Source organism: Schistocerca americana, chromosome 4 (genome assembly GCF_021461395.2).
Source record: "Schistocerca americana isolate TAMUIC-IGC-003095 chromosome 4, iqSchAmer2.1, whole genome shotgun sequence".
Classification (NCBI taxonomy): Eukaryota; Metazoa; Arthropoda; class Insecta; order Orthoptera; family Acrididae; genus Schistocerca; species Schistocerca americana.
The window spans coordinates 712,446,214-712,471,917 of NC_060122.1; the positions used below are offsets into that span (position 1 = coordinate 712,446,214).

General features: G+C 39.6%; 1 protein-coding gene across 6 annotated transcripts in view; it reads right to left on the reverse strand.

The window, feature by feature from the left end:
* LOC124613243 (cellular tumor antigen p53-like) overlaps positions 1–25,704 on the reverse strand; it is a 151,139-nt gene that overhangs the window by 94,147 nt on the left and 31,288 nt on the right. For all 6 annotated transcript variants that reach the window (XM_047141927.1, XM_047141923.1, XM_047141925.1 and 3 more), the window contains exon 3: positions 24,202–24,247. In XM_047141927.1, coding sequence (XP_046997883.1) covers positions 24,202–24,247 — 46 coding nt within the window. The remainder of the gene's footprint in view (positions 1–24,201; positions 24,248–25,704) is intronic.

Below are 25,704 nucleotides of genomic sequence, written 5' to 3' on the forward strand. Positions count from 1 at the left end.
TGTCCATTCATGCGAATGGACAGTTTGTTGCCGGTCATTCCCACATAGAATGCATCACAGTGTAGGCAGGTCAGTTGGTAAATCACGTGGGTGCTTTCACACGTGGCTCTGCCTTTGATCGTGTACACCTTCCGGGTTACAGGACTGGAGTAGGTGGTTGTGGGAGGGTGCATGGGACAGGTTTTGCATCGGGGGCGGTTACAAGGATAGGAGCCAGAGGGTAGGGAAGGTGGTTTGGGGATTTCATAGGGATGAACTAACAGGTTACGAAGGTTAGGTGGACGGCGGAAAGACACTCTTGGCGGAGTGGGGAGGATTTCATGAAGGATGGATCTCATTTCAGGGCAGGCTTTGAGGAAGTCGTATCCCTGCTGGAGAGCCACATTCAGAGTCTAGTCCAGTCCCGGAAAGTATCCTGTCACAAGTGGGGCACTTCTGGGGTTCTTCTGTGGGAGGTTCCGGGTTTGAGGAGATGAGGAAGTGGCTCTGGTTATTTGCTTCTGTACCAGGTCGGGAGGGTAGCTGCGGGATGCAAAAGCTGTTTTCAGGTTGTTGGTGTAATGGTTCAGGGATTCCGAACTGGAGCAGATTCGTTTGCCACGAAGCTGTTTTCAGGTTGTTAGTGTAATGGTTCAGGGATTCCGGACTGGAGCAGATTCGTTTGCCACGAAGACCTAGGCTGTAGGGAAGGGACCGTTTGATGTGGAATGGGTGGCAGCTGTCATAATGGAGGTACTGTTGCTTGTTGGTGGGTTTGATTTGGACGGACGTGTGAAGCTGGCCATTGGACAGATGGTGGTCAACGTCAAGGAAAGTGGCATGGGATTTGGAGTAGGACCAGGTGAATCTGATGGAACCAAAGGAGTTGAGGTTGGAGAGGAAATTCTGTAGTTCTTCTTCACTGTGAGTCCAGATCATGAAGATTTCATCAATAAATCTGTACCAAACTTTGGGTTGGCAGGCCTGGGTGACCAAGAAGGCTTCCTCTAAGCGGCCCATGAATAGGTTGGCATACGAGGGGGCCATCCTGGTACCCATGGCTGTCCCCTTTAATTGTTGGTATGTCTGGCCTTCGAAAGTGAAGAAGTTGTGGGTCAGGATGAAGCTGGCTAAGGTAATGAGGAAAGAGGTTTTAGGTAGGGTGGCAGGTGATCGGCGTGAAAGGAAGTGCTCCATCGCAGCGAGGCCCTGGACGTGCGGAATATTTGTGTATAAGGAAGTGGCATCAATGGTTACAAGGATGGTTTCCGGGGGTAACAGACTTGGTAAGGATTCCAGGCGTTCGAGAAAGTGGTTGGTGTCTTTGATGAAGGATGAGAGTCTGCATGTAAAGGGTTGAAGGTGTTGATCTACGTAGGCAGAGATACGTTCTGTGGGGGCTTGGTAACCAGCTACAATGGGGCTGCCAGGATGATTGGGTTTGTCAATTTTAGGAAGAAGGTAGAAGGTAGGGGTGCGGGGTGTCGGTGGTGTCAGGAGGTTGATGGAGTCAGGTGAAAGGTTTTGTAGGGGGCCTAAGGTTCTGAGGATTCCTTGAAGCTCCGCCTGGACATCAGGAATGGGATTACCTTGGCAAACTTTGTATGTAGTGTTGTCTGAAAGCTGACGGAGTCCCCCAGCCACATACTCCTGACGATCAAGTACCACGGTCGTGGAACCCTTGCCCGCCGGAAGAATGACGATGGATCAGTCAGCCTTCAGATCACGGATAGCCTGGGCTTCAGCAGTGGTGATGTTGGGAGTAGGATTAAGGTTTTTTAAGAAGGATTGAGGGGCAAGGCTGGAAGTCAGAAATTCCTGGAAGGTTTGGAGAGGGTGATTTTGAGGAAGAGGAGGTGGGTCCCACTGTGATGGAGGACGGAACTGTTCCAGGCAGGGTTCAATTTGGATAGTGTCTTGGGGAGTTGGATCATTAGGAGTAGGATTAGGATCATTTTTCTTTGTGGCAAAGTGATATTTCCAGCAGAGAGCACGAGTGTAGGACAGTAAATCTTTGACGAGGGCTGTTTGGTTGAATGGATCCTCCCTTCCTTGGAATTGCGGAATTGGCAGTCATACTTACAACAGATCCTCCACTCTTGAAACATCCCAGGCTCAACCTATCGCAACCTACTACCCCAAACTCTCCACCCAACATTTCTGTCCCCTCTGTCCTATCACCTCTTCCCGATTCACATTCCCTCGCCCTTACTGTGCTCTGCTCTCTGCAACATACCCATCAGTCTATCCCCCTTCTCTTCTCTTCTCCTTTCCCATTCCCCCTCCCTGTCCTCCCTCACCCACAGCCACACTATGCCTGGCAGCCTTATACTGCCACCTAGTTCCTGCACGCTCCACCAGGCAGCGATGTCTGCTCTTCCCCCACCTGAACCCTGCTATCCCTCCCCTTTCCCCACCCCACTCTGGACTGTTGCTTCCGTTCAACATGATACAGTTGCCTTCTGGCCAGAGTGACCAGAGCAAGTGGTCATGTGTGCAAGATGTGTGCTTGCTTGTGGGAGTGTGTATGTGAGATTACCTTTATAAATGAGGCTTTGGCTGAAAGCTTAATGTGTAACAGCCTGTTCATTGCACTTGTCTGCAACTCTACATGTCATCAATATTGTGAGTAGCAATTTATCCTTTTCCTAATATTGTTGGTATTCCAACCAGGACTTTCTATTGTTAGACAACGAACTTACAGCTTTAACAGTGATTAGGAGTAGCAGTTTCTTTTGTTTTTGTTTTTTGTTGAATTCAAAAGAAAACCTGTATGGCTATTGTGTAACAGTAGTGTGTGTGTTCCCAAGTAATGGAGAACGTCATTTTTCGACAAATCATGCAAACTTTAGAGTGACTTTCCTGTGAATTCTGAACTACAAAAACAAAGACAGAGACTTAAAATCTATATTAACATTACAGCGAAGTATGTTTACAAAGTCAAATCAGCAAAATAATGTGACAATGGCCTCTTACAAAATCTGTTATATCTTAGCAAGAAAGGATAAACCTTCCAGTGACAGGAAAGTAATTAAGGAAGCAATGATCAGTGCCATGGAATCTCTATTTGATGGTCACAAAGATAAACCTGCAATTATGTCTTCTATACAAGGACTTCAACTGCCTCATCAAACTACTGCTAATGTGTTGAACAGATTTATAAAAATTCAGAATCTCAGTTATATCAGAACCTGCAACTGTTTGAATATTTTTTGCTTCAGTTTGATGAAAGCATCAACAATTATGACATTGGAGAATCGATATTTATTAGAATGGTCTTTCATGATTTTACAGTTAAGGAGCAAGTTGTAAAATTGCTGCCATTTCTTCAATGTACTAGGGGAGAAGGCATATTTAACGCATTCATGAAATTTGTGAAAGGTAACAACTTTCCACTCTCTAAACTTGTTGCTATAACATCGGATAGGGTGCCTTCAAAGACTGGAAAGAATAACGAGTTTGTTCTCTTATGCTAATGATGATTCATTTCCACAATTTCTTTTTTTATCACTGTATTATACACTATGAAGCTTTGCGCACATAGGTTTTGAAGTCTGATCACATCATGAAAATTTTAACTCGTATAGTAAATTGCAACCGATCATCATCTACATGTCACTGATTGTTCAGAAATCTTTGGAATATATCAGATTCTGAGCATGGTCATATGATTCTTCACGCAGACTGAAGGGGAGAAACTCTGGAACAATTCTGTAGTCTTCTAGATAAGATAAAGAGATTTTGTGAAATCAGTTCCTGGACAATTTTGTCAAGAATTCAATGAGATATCTTGGTTCACCAGATTTCACCTCAAAATTGAATCAGCTAAATCTCTAATTGCAAGGGATAAATCACGACATTTCAGCCATGATAAGTGCATAAATGCTTTTCAGAGGAAACAAAAATTATGTATTTAACATTTAAAGGAAATTTCCTATCATACTTTCCAGGCTTGAATTCAATTCTGGAAACCATAAATGGTGGCGAATGTGATTATCTGTCTTACACCACAGATCAATCCCAGTCACAGAATATAGTAACAGGTTTAGCCAGTTTTCAGCACTAGACCCAATGATTATGTTTATCAATAATCCATTCATTTCATTTGACGTTGCTGAATTATGAAGTAGCATATGTGCGATCTTCAGAAATTGTAAACTTCAAGAATTACACCTAGAAATTTTAAATCTTCAAGGAGATATATGTTTGAAATCGTCTTTTGCTACTTCAAGCAATTTCTGGACTTTGGTGCTACGAATAAATATCTCATATTTGTTAGTGTTTCTTTGAAAGCATCTACATCTACACGGTTACTCTGCAATACACACTTAAGTGCCTGGCAGAGGATGACATATTTATATTCTGCACCCATGGCCAGGATACCTTATCCTCATTCCTACACAGTCTCAACACTTTTTTTTTCCATCCACTTCATCTGGTCCTCCTCCATCCACTGTGCTACCTTCCTTGATGTAGATCTCCTCCTCTCAGATGGTTCCATCCGCACCAGAGTCCACATCAAACCCACCAATCACCAACAGTATCTGCACTGTAACAGCTGCCATCCCTTCCACACTGAAAAATCCCTCCCATACAGCCTGGCCACCTGTGGCAAACACATCTGCAGTGATGAGAACTCCCTCATCCAGTATGCTGAAGGCCTCACAAAGGCCTTCACAAACAGGCAATACCCTCCAGTCCTCATACACTAACAGATCTGCCATGCCACGTCCCCAAACACACCTGATCCTCACATCCATCCCGAGAACCAACCACAAAGAGGTGATCCCCCTTGTCACTCAATACCACCCAGGACTGAAATAACTGAACATGTCCTTTGTCAGGACTCTGATCATCCATCACCATGCCCTGATATGAGAGACATCCTACCCAAGATACTTCCATCCTATGCGAAAGTGGTTTCCACAGCGTACCCAACCTCCACAACATCCTAGTCCATCCCTAGGCCACTCCCACCCCGTATCTCCTGCCACAGAGATCATATCCTTGTGGAAGAGCCAGATGCAAGACCTGCCCTATCCATGCACCCAGCACCTCCTATTCCAGTCCCATCACATGCTTATCCTACCTCATCAGAGGCTGGGCCACCTGTGAAAGCAGCCATGTTATATACCATCTCTGCTGCATACACTGCACAACGTTTTACACTGGTATGACAACCAACCAGCTGTCAACCTGAATGAATGGCGACTGCCAAACTGTTGCCAAAAACAAGGTGGACCACCCAGTGGCACAACATGCAGCAGAGCACAACATGTGAGATTTTAATGGCTGTTTCACAACCCATGACATCGGGATCCACCACCACCACCACCACCACCACCACCACCACCACCACCACCACCAACTTCTCTGAGCTGCGCAAATGGGAGCTAACCTTACAGCACATCCTTTGTCCTGTAATCTCCCTGGCTTAAACATAAGGTAACTCACTGCCCCCCCCCCTACTGTGTGTGTACACACACACACACACACACACACACACACACACACAAATCCCCGTCGCAGTACCCTGCCCAATTTGTGTCAGCTAGTTGTGTGCTACTGTCTCATGCCTAGTCTGTGAAATCGCATGCCCAGCAGTCTGCTGCCTACCTCCTCTACCTGCACCCCTAGCTAGCCTACAGACCATCCTAAAGACAGCTCCCCACTTTCCCATGAACTGCTAGACGCATCCCTGAAACCCCCTCCCTGCCTCCTGCCTCACCATCCCTCGTCCCTGCATTCCCACCTCACCCCAGTATACTCACCTTGGGCCAGGAAAGTGCTGGGAGTTGACTGAGCACAATGTAAGAAGACAGGTGTGTGTGGTTTTTTTTTTTTTTTTTTTTTTTTTTTTTTTTTTTTTTTTTTTTTTTTTTTTTTTCATATTTCTCCTACAGCTTGAGAAAAGAATTTCATTCTGAAAGCTAGCAAAGCTCTGTACTTTTTTTTGTGTGTGTGTACCTGTTGATGACGCAACGCTTCTGCCTTTTTGTGAGTCGTCCCCTTCATTCCCAAATAAAACTTAATATTTTTGTAGCATTTACCTATCTGACTTTTAATGTGTTTTAGAAACCATGTATGGTTCTTCATCACAAACTGTCTGCTGGCACTGCTGCTGGCTTTGATCGCCACTCTGGCTTTCCTTTTCATGAAGTGTATTGATGTAAAACTGATGGTAGATTGATGGGATGTAGCACAATAAGTCAATAAGGTGGTTGTATTTCTTGTGTTTTATCTTTGGTACAAGATGACTTTGATGGAGTTCTTTTGGAAACGCAACTTACTAACGTTCTCCAATGACTGCAGCCTCAGATCTAGGTTTTCAAAATACAGTTCTTTTTCACTGAATGCTTCTAAAACAGTTTTGTTGGTTTTCCCTTATTGAAAGGCATTCAATGCACCTCCATATGCTTTTCATTGTGTTCTGTTTGAAGAGTTCAACTACTTTGAATTCTGTCCTTCTCTACTCTTATGAAAGTAAACCTTTAGGACACTTTAAGAACTACCTCTTGCCAGTGTCCTATGATATAAATTTCTCCTGACAGTCAAAAATAGTTTTCTTGTTGATCCTGAAATTGACATCACATTCGTTTGAAGAATGTTCACTCAGCAAGCATACAGGATGTTTCAAAATGAATATATGGAGTTTTAAGGGTTTGTAGCATTTGTTTCATTCAGCTTACAATTACAAATAATAAATCAAAAGAAAGAGTAAATAAAACAGTTTTTCTTAGAAGTGTTCACGATGAGGACCATTCATCACACATTGAGTTGATAGGCAAGTTCTTCCCAAATCTCTATCAGTGTGTTTGGAGTAACTTCACAACAATGCTTTTCCTAAGTCGAGTAGATTTTTGATTAAAGACAAGACAATTTGTGGAATAGGCATATACATACGATCCTTTATGAACCATCAAAGGTAAAAATCGCGTGGCATCAGATTAAATGCAAAAAACAAGCTCTGTCATCCGGCCCCTTCCAGTCAGTCCAGCAGTCATGTACTGAGTTATGCCAGTGGGGAGGTGTATCAAGAAAAGAAATGCCACTTACAGTTGCTTCATTGAAAAAAGAAAGGCCCATAACCTTTCTGCTGGGATATGGCACAAAAAACATTCAATTTAGTGGAGTCTTGTTGCTACTGTACTTGACTGCCAGATGCTCACACCATTTGTATTTACATTTTCACTTAGGTGAAATGTCTGTTCATCACTACAGATGACATGAGCCACAAACTCTTCATCGTCATGCAGCAACATTTTGTTTGCAAAACTGGCACATAAACAGCGTGTATAAAATGGACAAGGAAAAAAAAGTCCCAGATTTTTCCCAGATTTCCTGGTTAAAAATACAGTTTCTCCTGGGTGAAAACACACTGTTTCCATGTTGAATGACATTACATTTTCCGTCAGAATTGTAAAATTTATCAGTCCCTTGAATGGTATGTTTTTATACTCGGACATAGAATTTCCCAGCACTTTAGAAAAATGAAATTCAGGGGAAAAGAAACGTTTTGGGAAGATTTTTGATGGGCAGCAACACGTACTCTGCATATTTTCGTATTACGAAAGTATAAATTCAAATTCCACCAAACACCGCATGTCACTTTCCGCACCATTGAAATCGAGATTGCGATGTGCTTTTTTAAGCCAGTCATAGCTCATGTCACATGATCTCGCCAGCCAATTACAGCGGATATTCAGACCATAGGGCACACGATGCACTCAGCCAATAGCAACATAACTTAAGTAGCGCGAATATACAAGCTGGAAAAGTTAATGTTTTAAATTAATATACGTAGTGCTGTTACTAGAAAAGCAAAGCTTTCATATACTGCAAGAGAAATAAGCTTTCATACAAAATGTTGATCTTTTTTGCGCGTGTTATACTTTAGGATATATCACACAATTGTGCCAGCAAAATTTTTAGCAGATTCCAGTGACTTGTCCTCAAAGTTTTCCACAGATAAATTAGTTACCAGGGATGAGAGAGGGCTCTCTGTAGTAATACATCAATTTGCTCTGGGCTCGAAATTCCTCTAAATGGCTCGTCAGCAAAGAGCTGATTTAAAATGAGTTAATAGCTCTGTGATTTAAGAGATTCATTGTGCATTTTCACACATAGTCCAACTTGCGTAAAAGGAAATTTACTTTTAAAGTAACGCTTTTCAAACCACTTTTTGCAATTTTTCCCGCGACATGTCAGAAACAGGTTTGTTTCAGTAGTTGGCAGAGCGTGCCAGATTACAGGCACCACCGTGCTCGCGCAGCTACGATGACACAGGTCCAGATTCCCAATGAAGTAGGCCTTGACCCGATATTAAGCTTTTCAGTATGGTTTTCGGGATGCAAATTTTCTTGGAGTACCAGTACTGTATTGCCTCATGTTTGGTTCTTTATTATGGCATAATGCCATACGTGGTAGAAGATGGTAACATTCACTTGAAATGCAGAAAGCAGTTGAAACTAGCCAATTGTGTGGAATTAAACACTTCTTCATTTCAAATACATTGACTGCCTCAGTGGGAAAGATTAATAAAAACCAAATTTCTTTAGCAAACTGACAAAAATAATTTCATTGTTCTACAAGGTTATGATTAACGCTTGACTGTCATAAGGTGGAAATAAAATCTGAAACTAATAACATGTTTCAGCCTTCTGTAATTACATGAATATATTTTAATTCACTTGATAGTTCCCGGCCACAGAAATCAGTTTTGTTTTCGTTTGATGAGAGAGCAGTAAATGAAGAGGAAACAGCAAAATCACTAAATGTAAACATGGGCCACGTGGAGATTACACACTTCCCAACTATAATTCAGGCTGCTCTGCACATCAGCTTCGGATCTACAATGAATGTGTTCAAAAACCAACAGGGATGTGTTTCAAAATCATATGAGTACTCGATAGACCAATGTGCACTGGATGCTGGACGCTTTGTGAAACAAGGTTTTTTCCTCAAGAATATGAATTGCCCCCACCCCACCCCATAGAGCCGGGCCTGATGTGCATGTGTGAATCTGACAGGTTGGGGGCAGGAGTAAAATTTTTTCCGGCTGCATCTAGCTGCTTGCTGCAACTGCTTACACAGCCAACAACTGAATCTAAATGTAAACAGGGGCAGCGGCAAGAGGGGGTGGGATTATAGCCCCCCCCCCAATGGAGTACCATATTACACTGAATAAAATGACTTCAGAAATCAGCAAATATATTACTTCAATCATTTTCTATAATTATATAGCGATATAGGTTGCAATGTATTTCAAACATGTTATAACAAAAGTATAAGAACAGCAAATTGCTTACTATTTAAACCAATAAGTGTCATTTAACTTAAAATGGGCGTCTTATTATTTATTAATATACACTGAATGTATAGTGATGTACATGTACCACTTACAATAATCAAAAAAGCTAAATATGCCAGGTATCCCTACAAACACTTAAATTTCTGACCCCATACAAAAACTTCGAAATCGCTGGACATCTGGATCAAATCTTATTATATTACCGGGCACACAGATTCTGTAGACACGTTTTTACTCTGAACTCCAAAACAGTTACCAAAAACTACTTTAAGCAACACCAAATTTTACCAATTTGTCGGTGGAGGTCCCCAACTCTCCTCTCCTTTTGTTAAGCGACTTTCCATTCCAACAAAACCCCTTACCCCCTCGCCATTAGCGCCCCCCCCCCCTTGACCGACTTCTAGAGCCGCCCCTGAATGTAAACGGTTGTGACATCACGATCATCAGAGGCAATTTGTTGTTATGAAGCACTGCATAGTCTCCCTAAAGCCTTTGACACATTTTGCTGATGGCAGATGCTTGTATGAGCACTGTGTTTTGTTGATGAATAAGGTGCATTTCCTTTGCAATTTAAGTTTTATTTTCGTTTTTTTTTGTTTCTCTAGTTCATGTTTTATTGCTGCAGTATTATTCTGCAGTAGCGGGATACAGTAATATCCTTTGTTAGAGTATTGGTTCTTACCAGTCAAAATTACAAAAAATTAACTGAAAACTAAAACAATGAAAAATTCCCGGAATTCTAAAACATTCCCAGATGTTTCTCGGTTTGCTCCCGGATGAAAAAATTCCCGGGTTTTTCCCGGATCTCCCAGTAGTCTCGGGTCCTATACACCACGGTAAACCATACTCCGTAGCCTTTAGAGCTTGTAACAACTGTAAACAATAAGAACACAGTTGTAAGCACCTTCTCAAAAATCACAAAATACTGTGAGAGTGGCTACAACTGGAGAACGACTGATCTATGCAGTTATCTCCCTTAGGCAACAAACATTACATCTGAAATCATACCGAGTACGTACTTCTGCCACTACACCTCTATCTGCTGGAACCTGAGGTGCGACACATTGTTTATTCAGAACAACATTACACTTCTTCCTCTCAAGCCAAAGAAAGATGAGAGTGTAGAAACACTGTTTATGGAGCATTTAAGTAGAGAACTTTCCACTGTTTGCACTGTGGTTTAATATATGTGCAGACGTGGTGAGAGAAGCACAAGGACAGAACATCATCAAGGCTTCACAGGGGTCGATCGTGTCCACCTGCAGTGGGCAGGGTCTCTTATACTTTGGCATCATGGCTTCATGATGTTTTGGAAGGCACAGAGCAAGACGCACTGCCAATAATGGCAACAACCAGGAACGACTGAAGAAAGCTTAACAAAAAATGTCATTCTGTTCCGAGACTTTGTACCGACATGATTACATGTAACAATTTATGCGAGTCAAAAATGGAAAAGTGATCTGTCCAGCCACAGTTGTAAATGTTCTTATACACTGGATATGAAACACAGTTGAGCTTGCATAGTTTGAACTCTCTTACAGCTCTTGACCTTCTGCAGAAGATAAAGAAGCCACAAGATTTGTGTGTCACTGCATAGTGGGTCCATTACATCAAGAAACTTTGAGAAAGGCAACTGTTAAAGAAAAAGACATAATTAAAGTAAAAGTTATCACTTATAGCATCAGAGTGACAGATCATTTTGGCTTAGCCCAACTACAGAACTTGACTGTTACACTCCAACCCACACTTTAACTTCCTTTTCCTTTCAGTGGAAGATATCCATACCTATTGAGTGATTTACTGAATTCCATACTCTCAGAAAGGGTGGTTGCTCCATTGACTTCCACATGCCTCAGATACAAGCTACACAAAAAATAAGATAAACTAGTGTAGCCTAAGTAATGCCTATCCTGAGTAGTCGGTCTTCAATTTCAGTTCATCGTAAGTGAAAATAGTGATTTCCTTCTGGTGTCAGAGCCGTACACATTTGATGATGTTTTTGAACCGTGGCTCAAAACAAGTCCTCAGTGACAACAGCTCACAGATCATCAAAATTCAATACTATGTATTTCATTACAGCACAAATCATGAATCGCACATTTCAACTGTTCACACTGTTATTCTTAGTCAATGAAGTCTAATGCAGATATCAAAGCCCATTCAGGGGAGCAGGACACACAAAAACAGTTGTTATATTCATTTAACACACAATGAAGCAATGTGTGTTGTACATCAATTAAATATAATGATTGCCTTGAACACTACCTCACATTCAAAGGACATATGATATTTAAAAAAATAAATAAATAAAAATAAATATATAATAAAAAATTATAAAAGTGATATCCAGAAAGTTCCGTGAGTGTTTCTATATTGCGAATGGATTGTTGGCTTATCTCTAACAGCAGTTAGAGTCCTTCGAAGTAATCCCTGTCAATGGTAATGCTCTTCTGCGAACAGCTATACAAGTCCTGGAAACTCTTGGAATAGTCATATTTACGGATAGCTTTCAGTTGGATCATAACATTATGTTGGATATCCAAAAACCCCTGGCCCTTCAGTGCTGATTTCGGTTTGGGGAAAAAGTAAAAGTCTGCAGGAAACATGTATGCAGGGTAAAGTGGGTAATTGAGTGACAACTTCCCTGTTGACGTCATGGCTGCAGCAGAAAGACTGTGTTGCCTGGCATTATCATGGAGCAGGGTCCAGTCATCTTGCCTGGCATTCCAAGGGCATTCCTTCTTGGCATGTTTCAACAGAGATTTAGCATTTCCAAGTATTCCTCTGCTAAATTTGCACTGTCACATGATGATCCTGGGACAAAAGTTCCTTCATTTCCTGTACATGGTCTGGGTTGCATGCTGGTCAAGTCAGGATGGGGGCAGGGTCTTAAAGTGTCCGAGTCTTCTTGGAAGTGTTTAAACCATTCATAAAAACAATTCAAGGTGACAATGTTTGTCTTACACTGTTGTCACTACTTCATGAGTCTCTTTCACAGATTTTCCAAGTTTGACAGATTTGCTAATCCATTTTGGGTTTCAACCACGTGCACTACACCTTCACTCTACAATGAGCAAAGCACTCATAGTGTCGCTACTCGCGAACTTGTTCATACATGTCTTGACCTGTCTGGCACGGGATTCGGCAGTGGCACACTTACGACTGTGAGCAGTATGACATTATTCACCAAATTTTCTGGCCAGAGACTGTAACTATTGATCAAGACCCAGAAATTTTTTGTGGCTCTGATAAACTCCAATGGTTTAAGGAACACAAATATTTCTGCACAATAAACTGTTCATCTTTTAGGGAGGTGTAACCAAAAGACATTATCAAGGGCAACAGTTAAGCAGCAAGACTCCTTTCTTTTAAAGATCATCAGTATGTAGAAGGATAAAAATCATGGTGCATATTGAAAGCAAAGAAAAAATATGTTTAAAAATGCAATTTGGATAGTTCACATTTTACAAAGATTCACATGTGGCAACGAATATCAACCAACAACACTGACTCTTTTTATCAAAAGTAATCATAATCTGATTTATATATTTCTGCAGCTAATTGAATTACACTGCCTCACAAACAAACTGTAGTACCCAGAAGGGGGAAAGGAAATGAAATAAAATTTTAATATGAGACAGTATTCTAAGGATTACACACTTGTGTCAAATTTACAAAGAATTTGGCATTATGAGCCCACTTATAAATATGAACATCAAGTGACCACTGGTATAGAACTTTTAAGTGTTACAGGATTTAGGTTAGCATCTCACTTTTGTACAGCAGAAATGGAGACAGGAGGAGTTGCCACATTCATCAGTAACTGTCATAAATTTAAGAACACAGACATTCATAAATTTTGCCTACACCAGCATATGATGGCATGTGCAACAGAAGCAGAATTTCACAAAAAATCCTTCATAATATTAAGTGTATATCGAGCACCTGCAGGTAACTTTAATCTATTCATAAACCACTTTGAAGCTGTAATGGCCCATTTAACAACCAAAAACAAAGAAATAGTGGTTGCTGGTGACTTCAATGTAGATTTCCTTGAAGACTCTCCCAATAAGAACTTATTTGAGTTAGTAACACTATCATTCAACTTAATTCTCACTGTAAAGTTCCCAACTAGGGTAGCCAATTGCTCACAAACAACCACTGATAATATCTTTATAAACAAGTCCAATGAAGAAAATTATATTACAAAACCAATAGTCAATGGCATCTCAGCCCATGACATGCAGTTCCTTCCATTAAATGTTAACTGAACAGGATATAAAATCTGAACTCAAGAGAGTAATCAATAAGCCAAAAATTGATTATTTTAGGATGCTCCTCAGAGAATCACTGGAGTGATGTTTACAGTGCTCATGGCATGGATGAAAAATTTAACACTTTTGCTAATAAAGTGCTTACCTTATTTGAACACTGTTTTCCCCCAAAACTAACCAAGGTTAGAGCAAAGTCTACAAAAAAAGCCATCAATTACTCAAGGATTAGAGGTATCTTATAAAACAAAAAGAATACTACATCGTCACTCCGAAACAGTTCTGATGTTGAGGCTATAGCACATTACAAGAAATACTAGACTGTAATATGGACATCAAAGCAAATATATTACAAAGAAAAGATAGTCATATCAGGTAACAAAATATAGACAATATGGGATATAGTGAAGGAGGAGACTGGTAGAACCAGACATGAAGAGGGGCAAATAGCATTAACAGTAAATGATACATTGGTGACAGATGTGTATAGTGTTACAGAACTGTCACTGAAAAGATAGGGTTGTCAGGTTCTGTAGATGCTGTCATGGGATACCTCAGACCAGACATTTCAAGTAACTTCCATAATATGAATTTGACCTTCACTACTCCAACAGAAGTAACATCCATCATAAAATCTTTAAAATCAAAAACATCTAGTGGGTATGATGAAATATCAACAAAGTTAATTAAAGAATGTGATTCTGAGTTAAGTAACATATCTGTGTAACCAGTCGTTTATCAGAGGAATATTTCCTGAATGGTTGAAATATGCTGAATTTAAGAAGGGAGATAAAGAAACAGCATCAAATTTCCGTCCAATTCCACTTTTGCCAGAATTCTCAAAAATTTTAGAAAAGGTAATGTACAATCGGCTTTATAACCATCTTATCACAAATAACATAATATCAAAGTTGCAGTTCGGATTTCTAAAGTGTTCTGACATTGAGAAGGCTATCTTTTCTGTCATTAAGAAGACTATCTTCACTTCCAGTGAAAATGTACTTAATTCATTAGACAAAAAAATTGCAGGCAACTGGTATAGTTTGTGATCTGTCAAAGGCATTTGACTGTGTAAATCACAATATCCTTTTAAGTAAATTAGAATATTATGGTGTAACAGGAAATGCTACAAAATGGTTCAAATCTTATAGCTCTGGAAGGAAACAAAGGGTGTTATTAGGAAAGAGACCTGTATTAAGCTATCAGGCATCATGCAACTGGGAACTAATTACATGTGGGGGTCTCACAAGGTTCCATCTTAGAACCCTTACTTTTTCTTGTGTATATCAATGACATTTCATCAGTAACATTACCAGATGCCAAGTTTGTTTTGTTTGCCGATGATACAAACATTGCAATAAATCACAAATCAAGTGTAGTCTTAGAAAGATCAGCTAATAAAATATTTGTGGACATTAATCACTGGTTCCTAGACAATTCTTTGTCACTAAACTTTGAAAAAACACACTACATGCAGTTCAGAACTTCCAAGGATGTACCATGAGCATATGCCTAACATACGATGACAAGCAGATAGAAGAAGTGGACAGTGTTAAATCCTTGGATTACAGCTTGATAATAAATTCAACTGGGAGGAGCACACAACCGAGCTGCTGAAGTGTCTAAGCAAATCTCTATTTGCAATGCAAATTCTGTCAGGCATAGGGGATATAAAAATGAAAAAGCTTATTTTCACTCCGTAATGCCATATAGTATTATTTTTTGGGGCAATTCATCAAGCCAAGCTAAAGTTTTCCGTGCCCAAAAACATGCAACAGGAGTTATATGTGGTGCAAACTCAAGAACATCCTCCAGAGGCCTGTTTAGGGAACTAAGGATATTAATTACTGCTTCCCAATATATTTATTTCTTAATGAAATTTGTCATTAAAAATATATCACTTTTTCAAACAAACAGCTCAGTTCATGGGATCAATACTATAAATAAGAATAATCTTCACAAGGATTTAAAGTCACTTACTCTTGCACAAAAAGGTGTGCATTATTGAGGAACATACATCTTCAATAACTTGCAGCAGCCATAAAAAGCTTAACAACCAATGAAATTCAGGTTTCAGGAATTACTGCAACTAATTGCCAAATTCAGTTTATGAGAAGCCTAAATGATTTATTGGTGGCCAACTCCTCCTACTCCTTTGATGAATTTCTCAGCAGAACCAACTAATTGTGTGTGTGTGTGTGTGTGTGTGTGTGTGTGTGTGTATAAAGTACAAGCTAACGTCTGCATCAGTGCAGTAACGTGTTCACTGTAAATAAGTATTGTAGTAGTTCTATTATATGTTCATCATTTCATTTTTAAATAATAAATATCATTTATCAAAATCCTCAGAATTTTTGAATCATGCTTTTTAACAGTTCTTCACAAATATATTGTTTTTAACAATGAGTCACAGATTTGGAGCTATGGGGAGACTATTTCACAACACCAGCATTGTACACAGACACACAGACGATACGAGGGCAATCCACAAAGTACATTACGTTTTGGAATTAAAAATAAATAAAGTATTGGAAATTTTTTTAAAATTATATACAGATGAAAGCCACACTTAAATACTACTTTTCTACATAGTTGCCATTTAAATTAAGGCACTTTTCGTAGCGATAGACAAGCTTGGAAATTCATTCGTCATAAAATTCGGCCGCCTGCGCCTTCAAGCACGTGGTTACCTCTTTTGGGACAGAAAAGGTGTGATTTTTGTGGATTTCCTGGAAAGAGGCACTACAATAAACTCTCAAAGGTATTGCCAAACTCTGCACAACCTCAGAAGAGCAATACAAAACAAGTGCTGGGGAAAGTTGGGCTCAAAGGTCTTGCTGATTCACGACAACACCCGGGCCCACACGGCAAATGCACTCGTGAAGTTCTCGAATCTTTTAAGTGGGAGTTGTTTCCTCATCCGCCGTACAGTCCCGACCTGGCACCGAGCGACTTCCACTTATTCCCAGCAATGAGGAAGTGGTTGGCTATGCAGCGTTTTGATGACGACGCACAGCTTCAAGAAGATGTAACCACGTGGCTGAAGGCGCAGGTGGCCGAATTTTACGACGAAGGAATTTCCAAGCTCGTCAATCGCTACGATAAGTGGCTTAATTTAAATGGCAACTATGTAGAAAAGTAGTATTTAAGTGTGGCTTTCATCTGTATATAATAAAAAAAATTTACAATACTTCATTTATTTTTAATTCCAAAACGTAATGTACTTTGTGGATAGCCCTCTTACAAATTTGTATCAATATTCCCCCAAGTCTTTCATGCTTCAAAGATTGTACACACTTCTGGCACATGAAAAGTGTAACTTGCCATAGGAAAAATATCTGAAGAAACCATCAGGGACAACACTAGAGTAGCATTCTCCTACTCGTCAGCATATATAAGGATAAAACCATGGTAAATACTTAAAATGAGAAAAAACATTCTTTAATTAAAATAACATGAATACAAGACTTCTCATATTCTACCAATGACCACCATTATTATGTACTTTTTATCATTTAAAATGGTTTAACTGCAAGTGCCCAATATATAAAAATGTGCTCTTAAATTGGGAGGAAAAATAATCATCTCTCTTAATGCTGACATGATCTTTGTGGTGATATATGTTGCCATAAATCAAGGCAACGCATTTCACTTTCCTTTTACTGGACCAATGAGAGATGGGTGTGTGAAAAACGTGACTTTCATTAGTAGTATAGTAAAGTGCATCTACTGTACCCAGGTCTGCTGGAATTTATGATATGAGAAAGAAAACTGTGAGCACAGCACAGCAAGTGATGACAGACGTGTAATTTGGACTAACCAGTGAGGAGCCTCTTGCACTCCGCAGTTGTGCATTGGGGGTGCTGTGGACTCTAAAGAAGAAGGGGACCTTTCGACAATGGTCAAGCACTAAAGAAAAATGAATGTGGTACGTAGAATCTATGCAAGGCAATCGAGAGTTAAGTACAGACTTATGGTTTTGGTGATGCACTGAAGCATCACGTATGAACACGGATGTCTGAAAAGCTTTGTTTATTATCAGTTTTTGCGTAAGGTGACAAATTATTTGAATATAGATGAATTATGGAAACAGTTTTTTTGTGAGTTATTTTAAGGTAGCTTTCTTAAAGTCCTCGCCCTTCTACAATCAGAAATGAAGTCAGCAGTTAAATACATGGCACTAAAGAGCAGGATGACAACTTCAAGAGAAAACAAGATGGTGATCGGGATATTCGGAAAAGAAGGTACCTGTCATTACATGGGAATGAGTAAAGACTTGGCATCTCACAATATATCAATCACTTAAAGTCATCCCACAACAAGAAAAAAACCTCAGCCTTCATCAGCTAGTCCTAAAATGAAAACATGAGGGAAACTATTAAACATACACGAGATGATGTATATAATTACACTAGTATTATAAATAACTCATGTAGTCTATGGTAAAATTACTAGGGATGGAAGAGCTGACCATTACCTAACTTCAGGAGGTGAAATTCCAGTATCAATGAGACAAACACATAAATGTAAAAACAGACAAAAACTATTCTTAGCTTTCAGAATTGTTTGTTCCTCCTTCATGGGGGAAATGGGGATATGTTTTGGAAAGTAACGCACCACAATGAAAGGGACCCACTAATTCTAATGCCAATGGGGAATAAAGATATGCACCAACATGTTCAGATTCCAATGACATTGTTATAGAAACTTCTAAACAAAAGAAAATCCCACTATCAGTTGGTAATGAGTGATTTTAATATAAACTAAATAATTCTGAAACATATCTGTGAGAGGACGTGAAGAGATACAATTAAAATTTTACATGGAATCAATTAAAAATAGTAAAAGTACAAAGAAAATGTCACATTTTATGAGCAAAGACAGCAGACAAGACAAACAACAGAGACATAAGATTTCATTAGAAGTTGCACAGATCAAGAAATAAATGAGAACGCAACTAAATAAGCAAACAATAACATTCTGGAAATAATGCCACATGAAGTGTGTAAAGCCATTTGAGTATGAAGAAAGGGAATGTGCCAGGAGGTGGCTGTCTTTTGACAGAAATAATTGAGGTGGGACGAAAACTATTTGAAAAATTATCAAACAAGAAACAAACAAAAGTTGCTACGTTAATGTAATTGAGTTTGCAGCAAATAACTATGGTACCAACACACCAATAGGCAACCAAGTAAAGATGCAAGAAATTTACTCCAGCAAACACTACATACAGTGCTTACGGTTTCAAAAATACAACCTCTAATGGGCTTACAAAATTCATCACATTACTAAAAAATAGTAATTCTGTAGGCTATGATAGTGTTTCTATTGTAGTTTTAATGTTTTATACTGACTTGTTAAGGCTATCTCTAATCTATGTTTGCAGCTGATCAATGTGCAGACTTCTTGAAAGACTTAAATATGTATTAGAAACTCCAATTTATGAAACTGGAGATAAGAAAACCAGCTGTAATTACCGACTCATTTGACTCATTCCAGTCTTTTATTGAGAAGATGGGTTATGACAGAATACTGACTCATTTTCTAAATGGAACTTGTCAACTACCTTTCAGTTTACTTTTCATGAGGGATTCTCCACAGGCAAAGCAATACCATACAAAACTGAGTTCTGGCAGAGCCAAACAAGAAAAACAGAAAGCAAATTGTCTCAATGAGGGACTGTGTCATACTAAATAGGGGGAGGCTGCATGTGGTTTGCATTACCAGATTCGAGTTACAGCCTGGATGACATGGACTTTTTAGATTATAACCACTCAAAAACTATAGGGTTGCTCTGTGAACATGGACAGTTGCACATTGAGAATTAGTAGGAGAGAAGGAATAATAGATATAAGGATCAGAGAACAAACTGTAGTGAATGATGATTTTATGATTGTAGTGAAAATGAAATTGAGGTGAGGTGATTAGATAGTCAGGTGATGGATGATCAATGGGCCATGAGCCATGGTAAATGAGCCAAAGACTTTCTTCACTCGATTCCAAGAAATAAGAATAGACTGAGAAGATTACCTAACAATAGGTGAGTAGATGAAATTAGAAAACATGCAGGAGTGACATGGATGTGCAAAACTTAAGACAATAATGCATGGAGGAAAGTGAAGAAAGCATTTATATAGCAGGAGAAGCCAAATGGTGAATAGTGATGAAGAAGAAGAATAAATGATGATCACGATGATCCCTTCCTCTCAGTTTACTGCACTGTCAGTACAGATTAATGAAAGTACTGTGATTACTTTGTGGATTTGGCACTGCTACCTACAGACTCATGGTCACTGAAATTTGGAAATTCCATAAAACTTGATAGGAGATATTTTTACAAATATGTTAAAGTAAAGGTCATCACTAATAATTACTGCATACAAAAACACAGATACTTTTACAGTACTTATGGAGATTTCCTTTACTGGGGATATACTTATTTTGAGAAGAAACAATTTGTTAAAGGAGTAGTTAGTAAATAATCTTTAGGATTCAGTTTTTAATCTGCAGTGACTCTGTTATCATAAATATAGAATCATGATTTTACTGAAAGTGTACACAAATTTATCAACTTCTACATTTGGTAAAGGATTTCATATTCTCATTATTACAGATGTAGTGCCTCCAACCATGAACATTTTGGTGTAATTATTTTCACATAAGGCCATTAGTTCAGGAGATATCAGGATTGGAAGATATGGTAATTTCAATACTATGCAAAAATACATGTGTCTAAACTAAAAACCAACAACTTACTTAGCTTTGTAAACTAATTATTCATGATTATCTCAGAGTTCTGTAATTCAAACATTTTAATTAATTAACACACCATTTCAAGATACCAGCCATTTTACTACCTTGTAATACTTCAATGTTTTGCAGAAATACAAGGACACCAACATTGGGTACATAAAGTAAATAGTCCTAGACATCCAGGTCAGTTACCTTTGTCATTCTCTCTTTTGTGTCACTAATTATTGTAGAATTCTCTAGCAAATCACTAAAATCACTAAGTGACGCATTGCTGCCAAAGTGTGAGACTATAAACCCGGGATAGCAGGGCTCAGATTGTGAATTCATGAGAGTACAGACTAAGTCGGTAGTAGTGGTAAAGCCTATGTGAAGTATACCACACTGGCGTACTACCTGAACTGTCAAGAACTATGTTAATGTAATGACAAAGGCGGATGAGCAAAATTAAGAACTGAACCTTCAATTTCACACTTATGTGTAAATGAGCAGTGAACAATTATGGTGTACATATTTCAAGACTGTGTTAAAAATAGAATTTGGCACCATAAAGTTATAAATGTTGTGGGAGTAAATGCTCATGCATAACAACACCTTGTAATAAAGTTTTTTATTTAACAAGCAAACAGTTTCATATTTGCATGCATTTTTCACTATTGAGAATTTTAGATTCACTGTCTACATAGACATATGGAGAAGTCTGATACAGTAAGGTATGCACATAACAAAAATACACTAATGGCCATTAAAATTGCTACACCACGACGATGACATGCTACAGACACGAAAGTTAACCGACAGGAAGAAGATGCTGTGATATGCAAATGATTAGCTTTTCAGAGCATTCACACAAGGTTGGCGCCAGTGGCGACACCTACAACGCGCTGACATGAGGAAAGTTTCCAACCAATTTCTCATACACAAACAGCAGTTGACCAGCGTTGCCTGGTGAAACGTTGTTGTGATGCCTCGTGTAAGGAGGAGAAATGCGTACCATCACGTTTACGACTTTGATAAAGGTCGGATTGTAGCCTATCGTGATTGCAGTTTATCGTATCGCGACATTGCTGCTCGCATTGGTCGAGAGCCAATGACTGTTAGCAGAATATGGAATTGGTGGGTTCAGGAGGGTAATATGGAACGCCGTGCTGGATCCCAACGGCCTCGTGTCACTAGCAGTTGAGATGACAGGCATCTTATCCGCATGGCTGTAACGGATCGTGCAGCCACGTCTCGATCCCTGAGTCAACAGATGGGGACGTTTGCAGGACAACAACCATCTGCACGAACAGTCAGATGATGTTTGCAGCAGTAAGGACTATCAGCTTGGAGACCATGGCTGCGGTTACCCCTGACACTGTATCACAGACAGGAGCACCTGCGATGGTGTCCTCAACGATGAACCTGGGTGCACGAATGGTAAAATGTCATTTTTTCGGATGAATCCAGGTTCTGTTTACAGCATCATGATGGTCGATCCGTGTTTGGCGACATCGCGCTGAACACACATCGGAAGCGTGTATTCGTCATCGCCATACTAGCGTATCACCCAGCGTGATGGTATGGGGTGCCATTGGTTAAACATCACTGTCACCTCTTGTTCGCAGTGACAGCACTTTGAACAGTGGACGTTACATTTCAGATGTGTTACGACCCATGCCTCTACCCTTCATTCGATTCCTGCGAAACCCTACATTTCAGCAGGATAATGCACGACCGCATGTTGCAGGTCCTTCACGGGCCTTTGTGGATACAGAAAATGTCCGACTGCTGCCCTGGCCAGCGCATTCTCCAGATCTCTCACCAATTGAAAATGTCTGGTCAATGGTGGCCGAGCAACTGGCTCGTCACAATACGCCAGTCACTACTCTTGATCAACTGTGGTATCGTGTTGAAGCCGCATGGGCAGCTGTACCTGTATACGCCATCCAAGCTCTGTTTGACTCATGCCCAGGCGTATCAAGGCCGTTATTACAGCCAGAGGTGGTTGTTCTGGGTACTGATTTCTCAGGATCTATGCACCTAAATTGCATGTAATCACATGTCAGTTCTAGTATAATATATTTGTCCAATGAATACCAGTTTATCATCTGCATTTCTACTCGGTGTAGCAATTTTAATGGCCAGTAGTGTATTTTCAAACTCAGCAGCCAAAACATATTTTAGACTATTTATTTAATAAGCAAATGAAAACAAAAACTAAATATTGAGTAATTATGTTAAATAATACTAATACACACTTATAAAGCTTCTATAATTTTTTTATCAGTGCAAAGCTGAGGTGCTTGTCTAGATATTAGTCCCAATTACAAACATTATTATTTTTAGGTTGGCTCTAAATTTTGCAATGGGGAAACGTGACTGAAATCAACAGTGCACTGGCAAGCACCAGTCCTACATACAGTAGGTTTCTTTGATACACTACAATTCTATGACTTACGAGGTGAAACTGATCTTTGTTTCTATTATTCTGTTTGTGCAGTTCAGAATTTACATAATTTTAGGCAGTAGACAGTACGCAAGTATTACTGACGAATTTGCTAATTAAGCATATTTATTGCAAATATATTTGTAGCCAGTGCCACTCTACAGGAAATGACTTGTCAACAGCAAGGACACTACAGGAAGAGCTGTAACCGAGCCGGATCAAGATTGGGGAGGGGGGGTGACTGATGTGAAAATGATAAAGGAAGTATTCAGAATAAATCATACCTGATTTATGGAAACCAAAGGAAAGCTAAATCTAGACTATGAGACAAGGATTTCAACCTTGTTTCTTCCCAATGAGACTAAGGGGCGCTCAAAAAGAAACGTGCCAGAGGCATAATTACAGAAACCAGTACCTGTATTTTAGCAGTATTAAACCTAGCTGTTGAGACACTTGTCCCACAGTGACACAAGGCAGCGAATGGCTGTCTCATAAAATTCCCGGGGCTGCGATGTGAACATGTTCCGCATGTACAACTGGACATCGTCGTCCGAGGTGAATCGTTTGCCCCTCAGAGCCTTATTAAGGGGACCAAAAATGGCGTAATTACAGGGAGAGAGGTCCAGACTGTATGGAGGGTGGCCGAGAACCTCCAATTTGAATTTCTGCAGGAGTGCCACGACTGTGTTGGCCGTATGAGGCTTTGCATTATCATGGAGCAGAATAACCCCACGGGTGAGATTGCTTGATGGTTTTGATTTGATCGCTTGCCAAACAGCGATCAAGGTTTGCGAGTAACACTAGGCATTCACTGTTGTCCCATGCTGCAGGAAGTAAATCAGAAAGGTTCCATCTTGGTCAAAGATGAATATCAGCATAACCTTTCCTGCACTCATGTGGACGACGACGTCCAACTGTACACGCGGAACTGGTTCACATCGTAGCACCGGGAATTTTAAGAGAGCCATTCGGCGCCTCTGGTCACAGTGGGACAAATGTCTCAACAGCCAGGGTCAATACTTATAACATACAGGTACTGGTTTCTGTAATTATGCCTCTGGCTCATTTCTTTTTGAACGCCCCTTATAGAACAGCAGACTCTTTCTGAAACCCCCAGAAGACTAACATTGTTTAAATTGTTGTGCCACAGTTCTGTACACCACATAATCTAAAACTGTTAAAAATTTTTTTTAAAAAAACCGTGTGTGTGTGTGTGTGTGTGTGTGTGTGTGTGTGTGTGTGTGTGTCTACAATACAGCTATTTATAAAAGTAATCTATTTTTGTTACATTTTCCACATGTGGATGAATTAAACATACATAATGAATCTGCTTTTCAAATGCAAATAATTAAAAGTGAGAGACTTCCAACCATTGCTGAATGCTATGTGATTTATCTGTGAGGATATAAATCAGTATTTTGTTACATTGATGAAACAGAAAATAGAGGATGATGTACACTTACCAACAGTGGGTCACCATCAAGTGGATCCATATTATCAGAAAAAAATCTGCAAAATAAATTCATTTCTTTAGACAATGAAAGCAACAACAGAATAATGCAATTCTGTCAAATAAAGGTAAGACTGGAGACCATAGCAGTTATGTGATATAAATTGTTTATGGTGTACAGTAACAAGCCACAGGTTTTGGTTTACTTTATTGAAAAAGTACCATTATTGGTTTCAAATTGATACAATTCATCATAAATGGCTTGCATGCTTTTGTCAAAATACATTACATTGAAATTTAAGTTCTTCATGGTGGCATCCTTGTATAAAATTTTCTCAGTGTTCAGATACATCAAATCAGAGTTAGAACTCAAGACTTCAAAGATTAACACCATGTTCTTCATCAGGAGATGACAAACAGCTGAGAAGAAAGTGTGTACCTTTTAGAGTGGCATTCTGGCTTGTGGCTGGAATTGCCATCTAGAGGACAGGATTCCCACACACAAAAGCAGGAAATCAGTAATATAGCTGGTCCCCTCCCCCCACCAGTGTGATTGTAGGATGAAATGTGAATGGAGACAATCCCCCACATAGCATCCTCCCTTAAAAGTCATGGTTTTTGGCTGCATTTCTTTGATGGCTCAAGTTCATGTCCCCAGGCACCACTCAGATTATAACCACCATCTTTACTAAAAATTGTTACTGAAATCAAACAATGGAAAATTCAGGATGGAATGTAACAATATTATGGTCAGGATAGCGACTACTCACCATATAGCGGAGACGTTGAGTTGCAGATAGGCACAACGAAAAGACTGTTACAAAATCAGCTTCCAGCCAACAGGGCCTTTGTCAAAAATAGACCCCCCCGTCCCCCCCCTCTCTCTCTCTCTCACACACACACACACACACACACACACACACACACACACACACACACACACACACACACACACAAAATCACAGTCTCTGGCAGCTGAAGCTCCACCAATTGTTATTGCACATGTGAATTTCTATTTCATTATAGAATCCCAGTAACTTGCCGCACACGAGAGGGCCTTCATTTCCTTACAGTTGATCTCATTAAAAAATGACTCTTAGTGTTCATTAAAAAATGACGATCATTCCACTTGGGACCTGTGGAATGGTACATTAGCTTATTTGTTTTAGTTTAAATATTTGTCATGTATTGTTGTTTTTCTGGCATGTTCCACATCCTGGAGGACCTCCTCACTACGGATCAATTGGAATGAAAGTAAATCTAATCTAATCTAATCTAATCTAACCCTTCCATAAGGCTATGTTCCAGGATCGCTACTCTCTCAAGATTTCTGTACTTGATGTGCCATTTATGTTCAGCACAGAACTTGGCTACAATACGGATTGTCTGCCCTACGTAATTTTTGCTACATTCACATAGTACATGCCAGCTATTATGAAATACAGACTCATTCTCACTGGATTCAGCAAATCTTTTGGATCTCACAGACGTTATAAAACTGGTCTAATACCACATT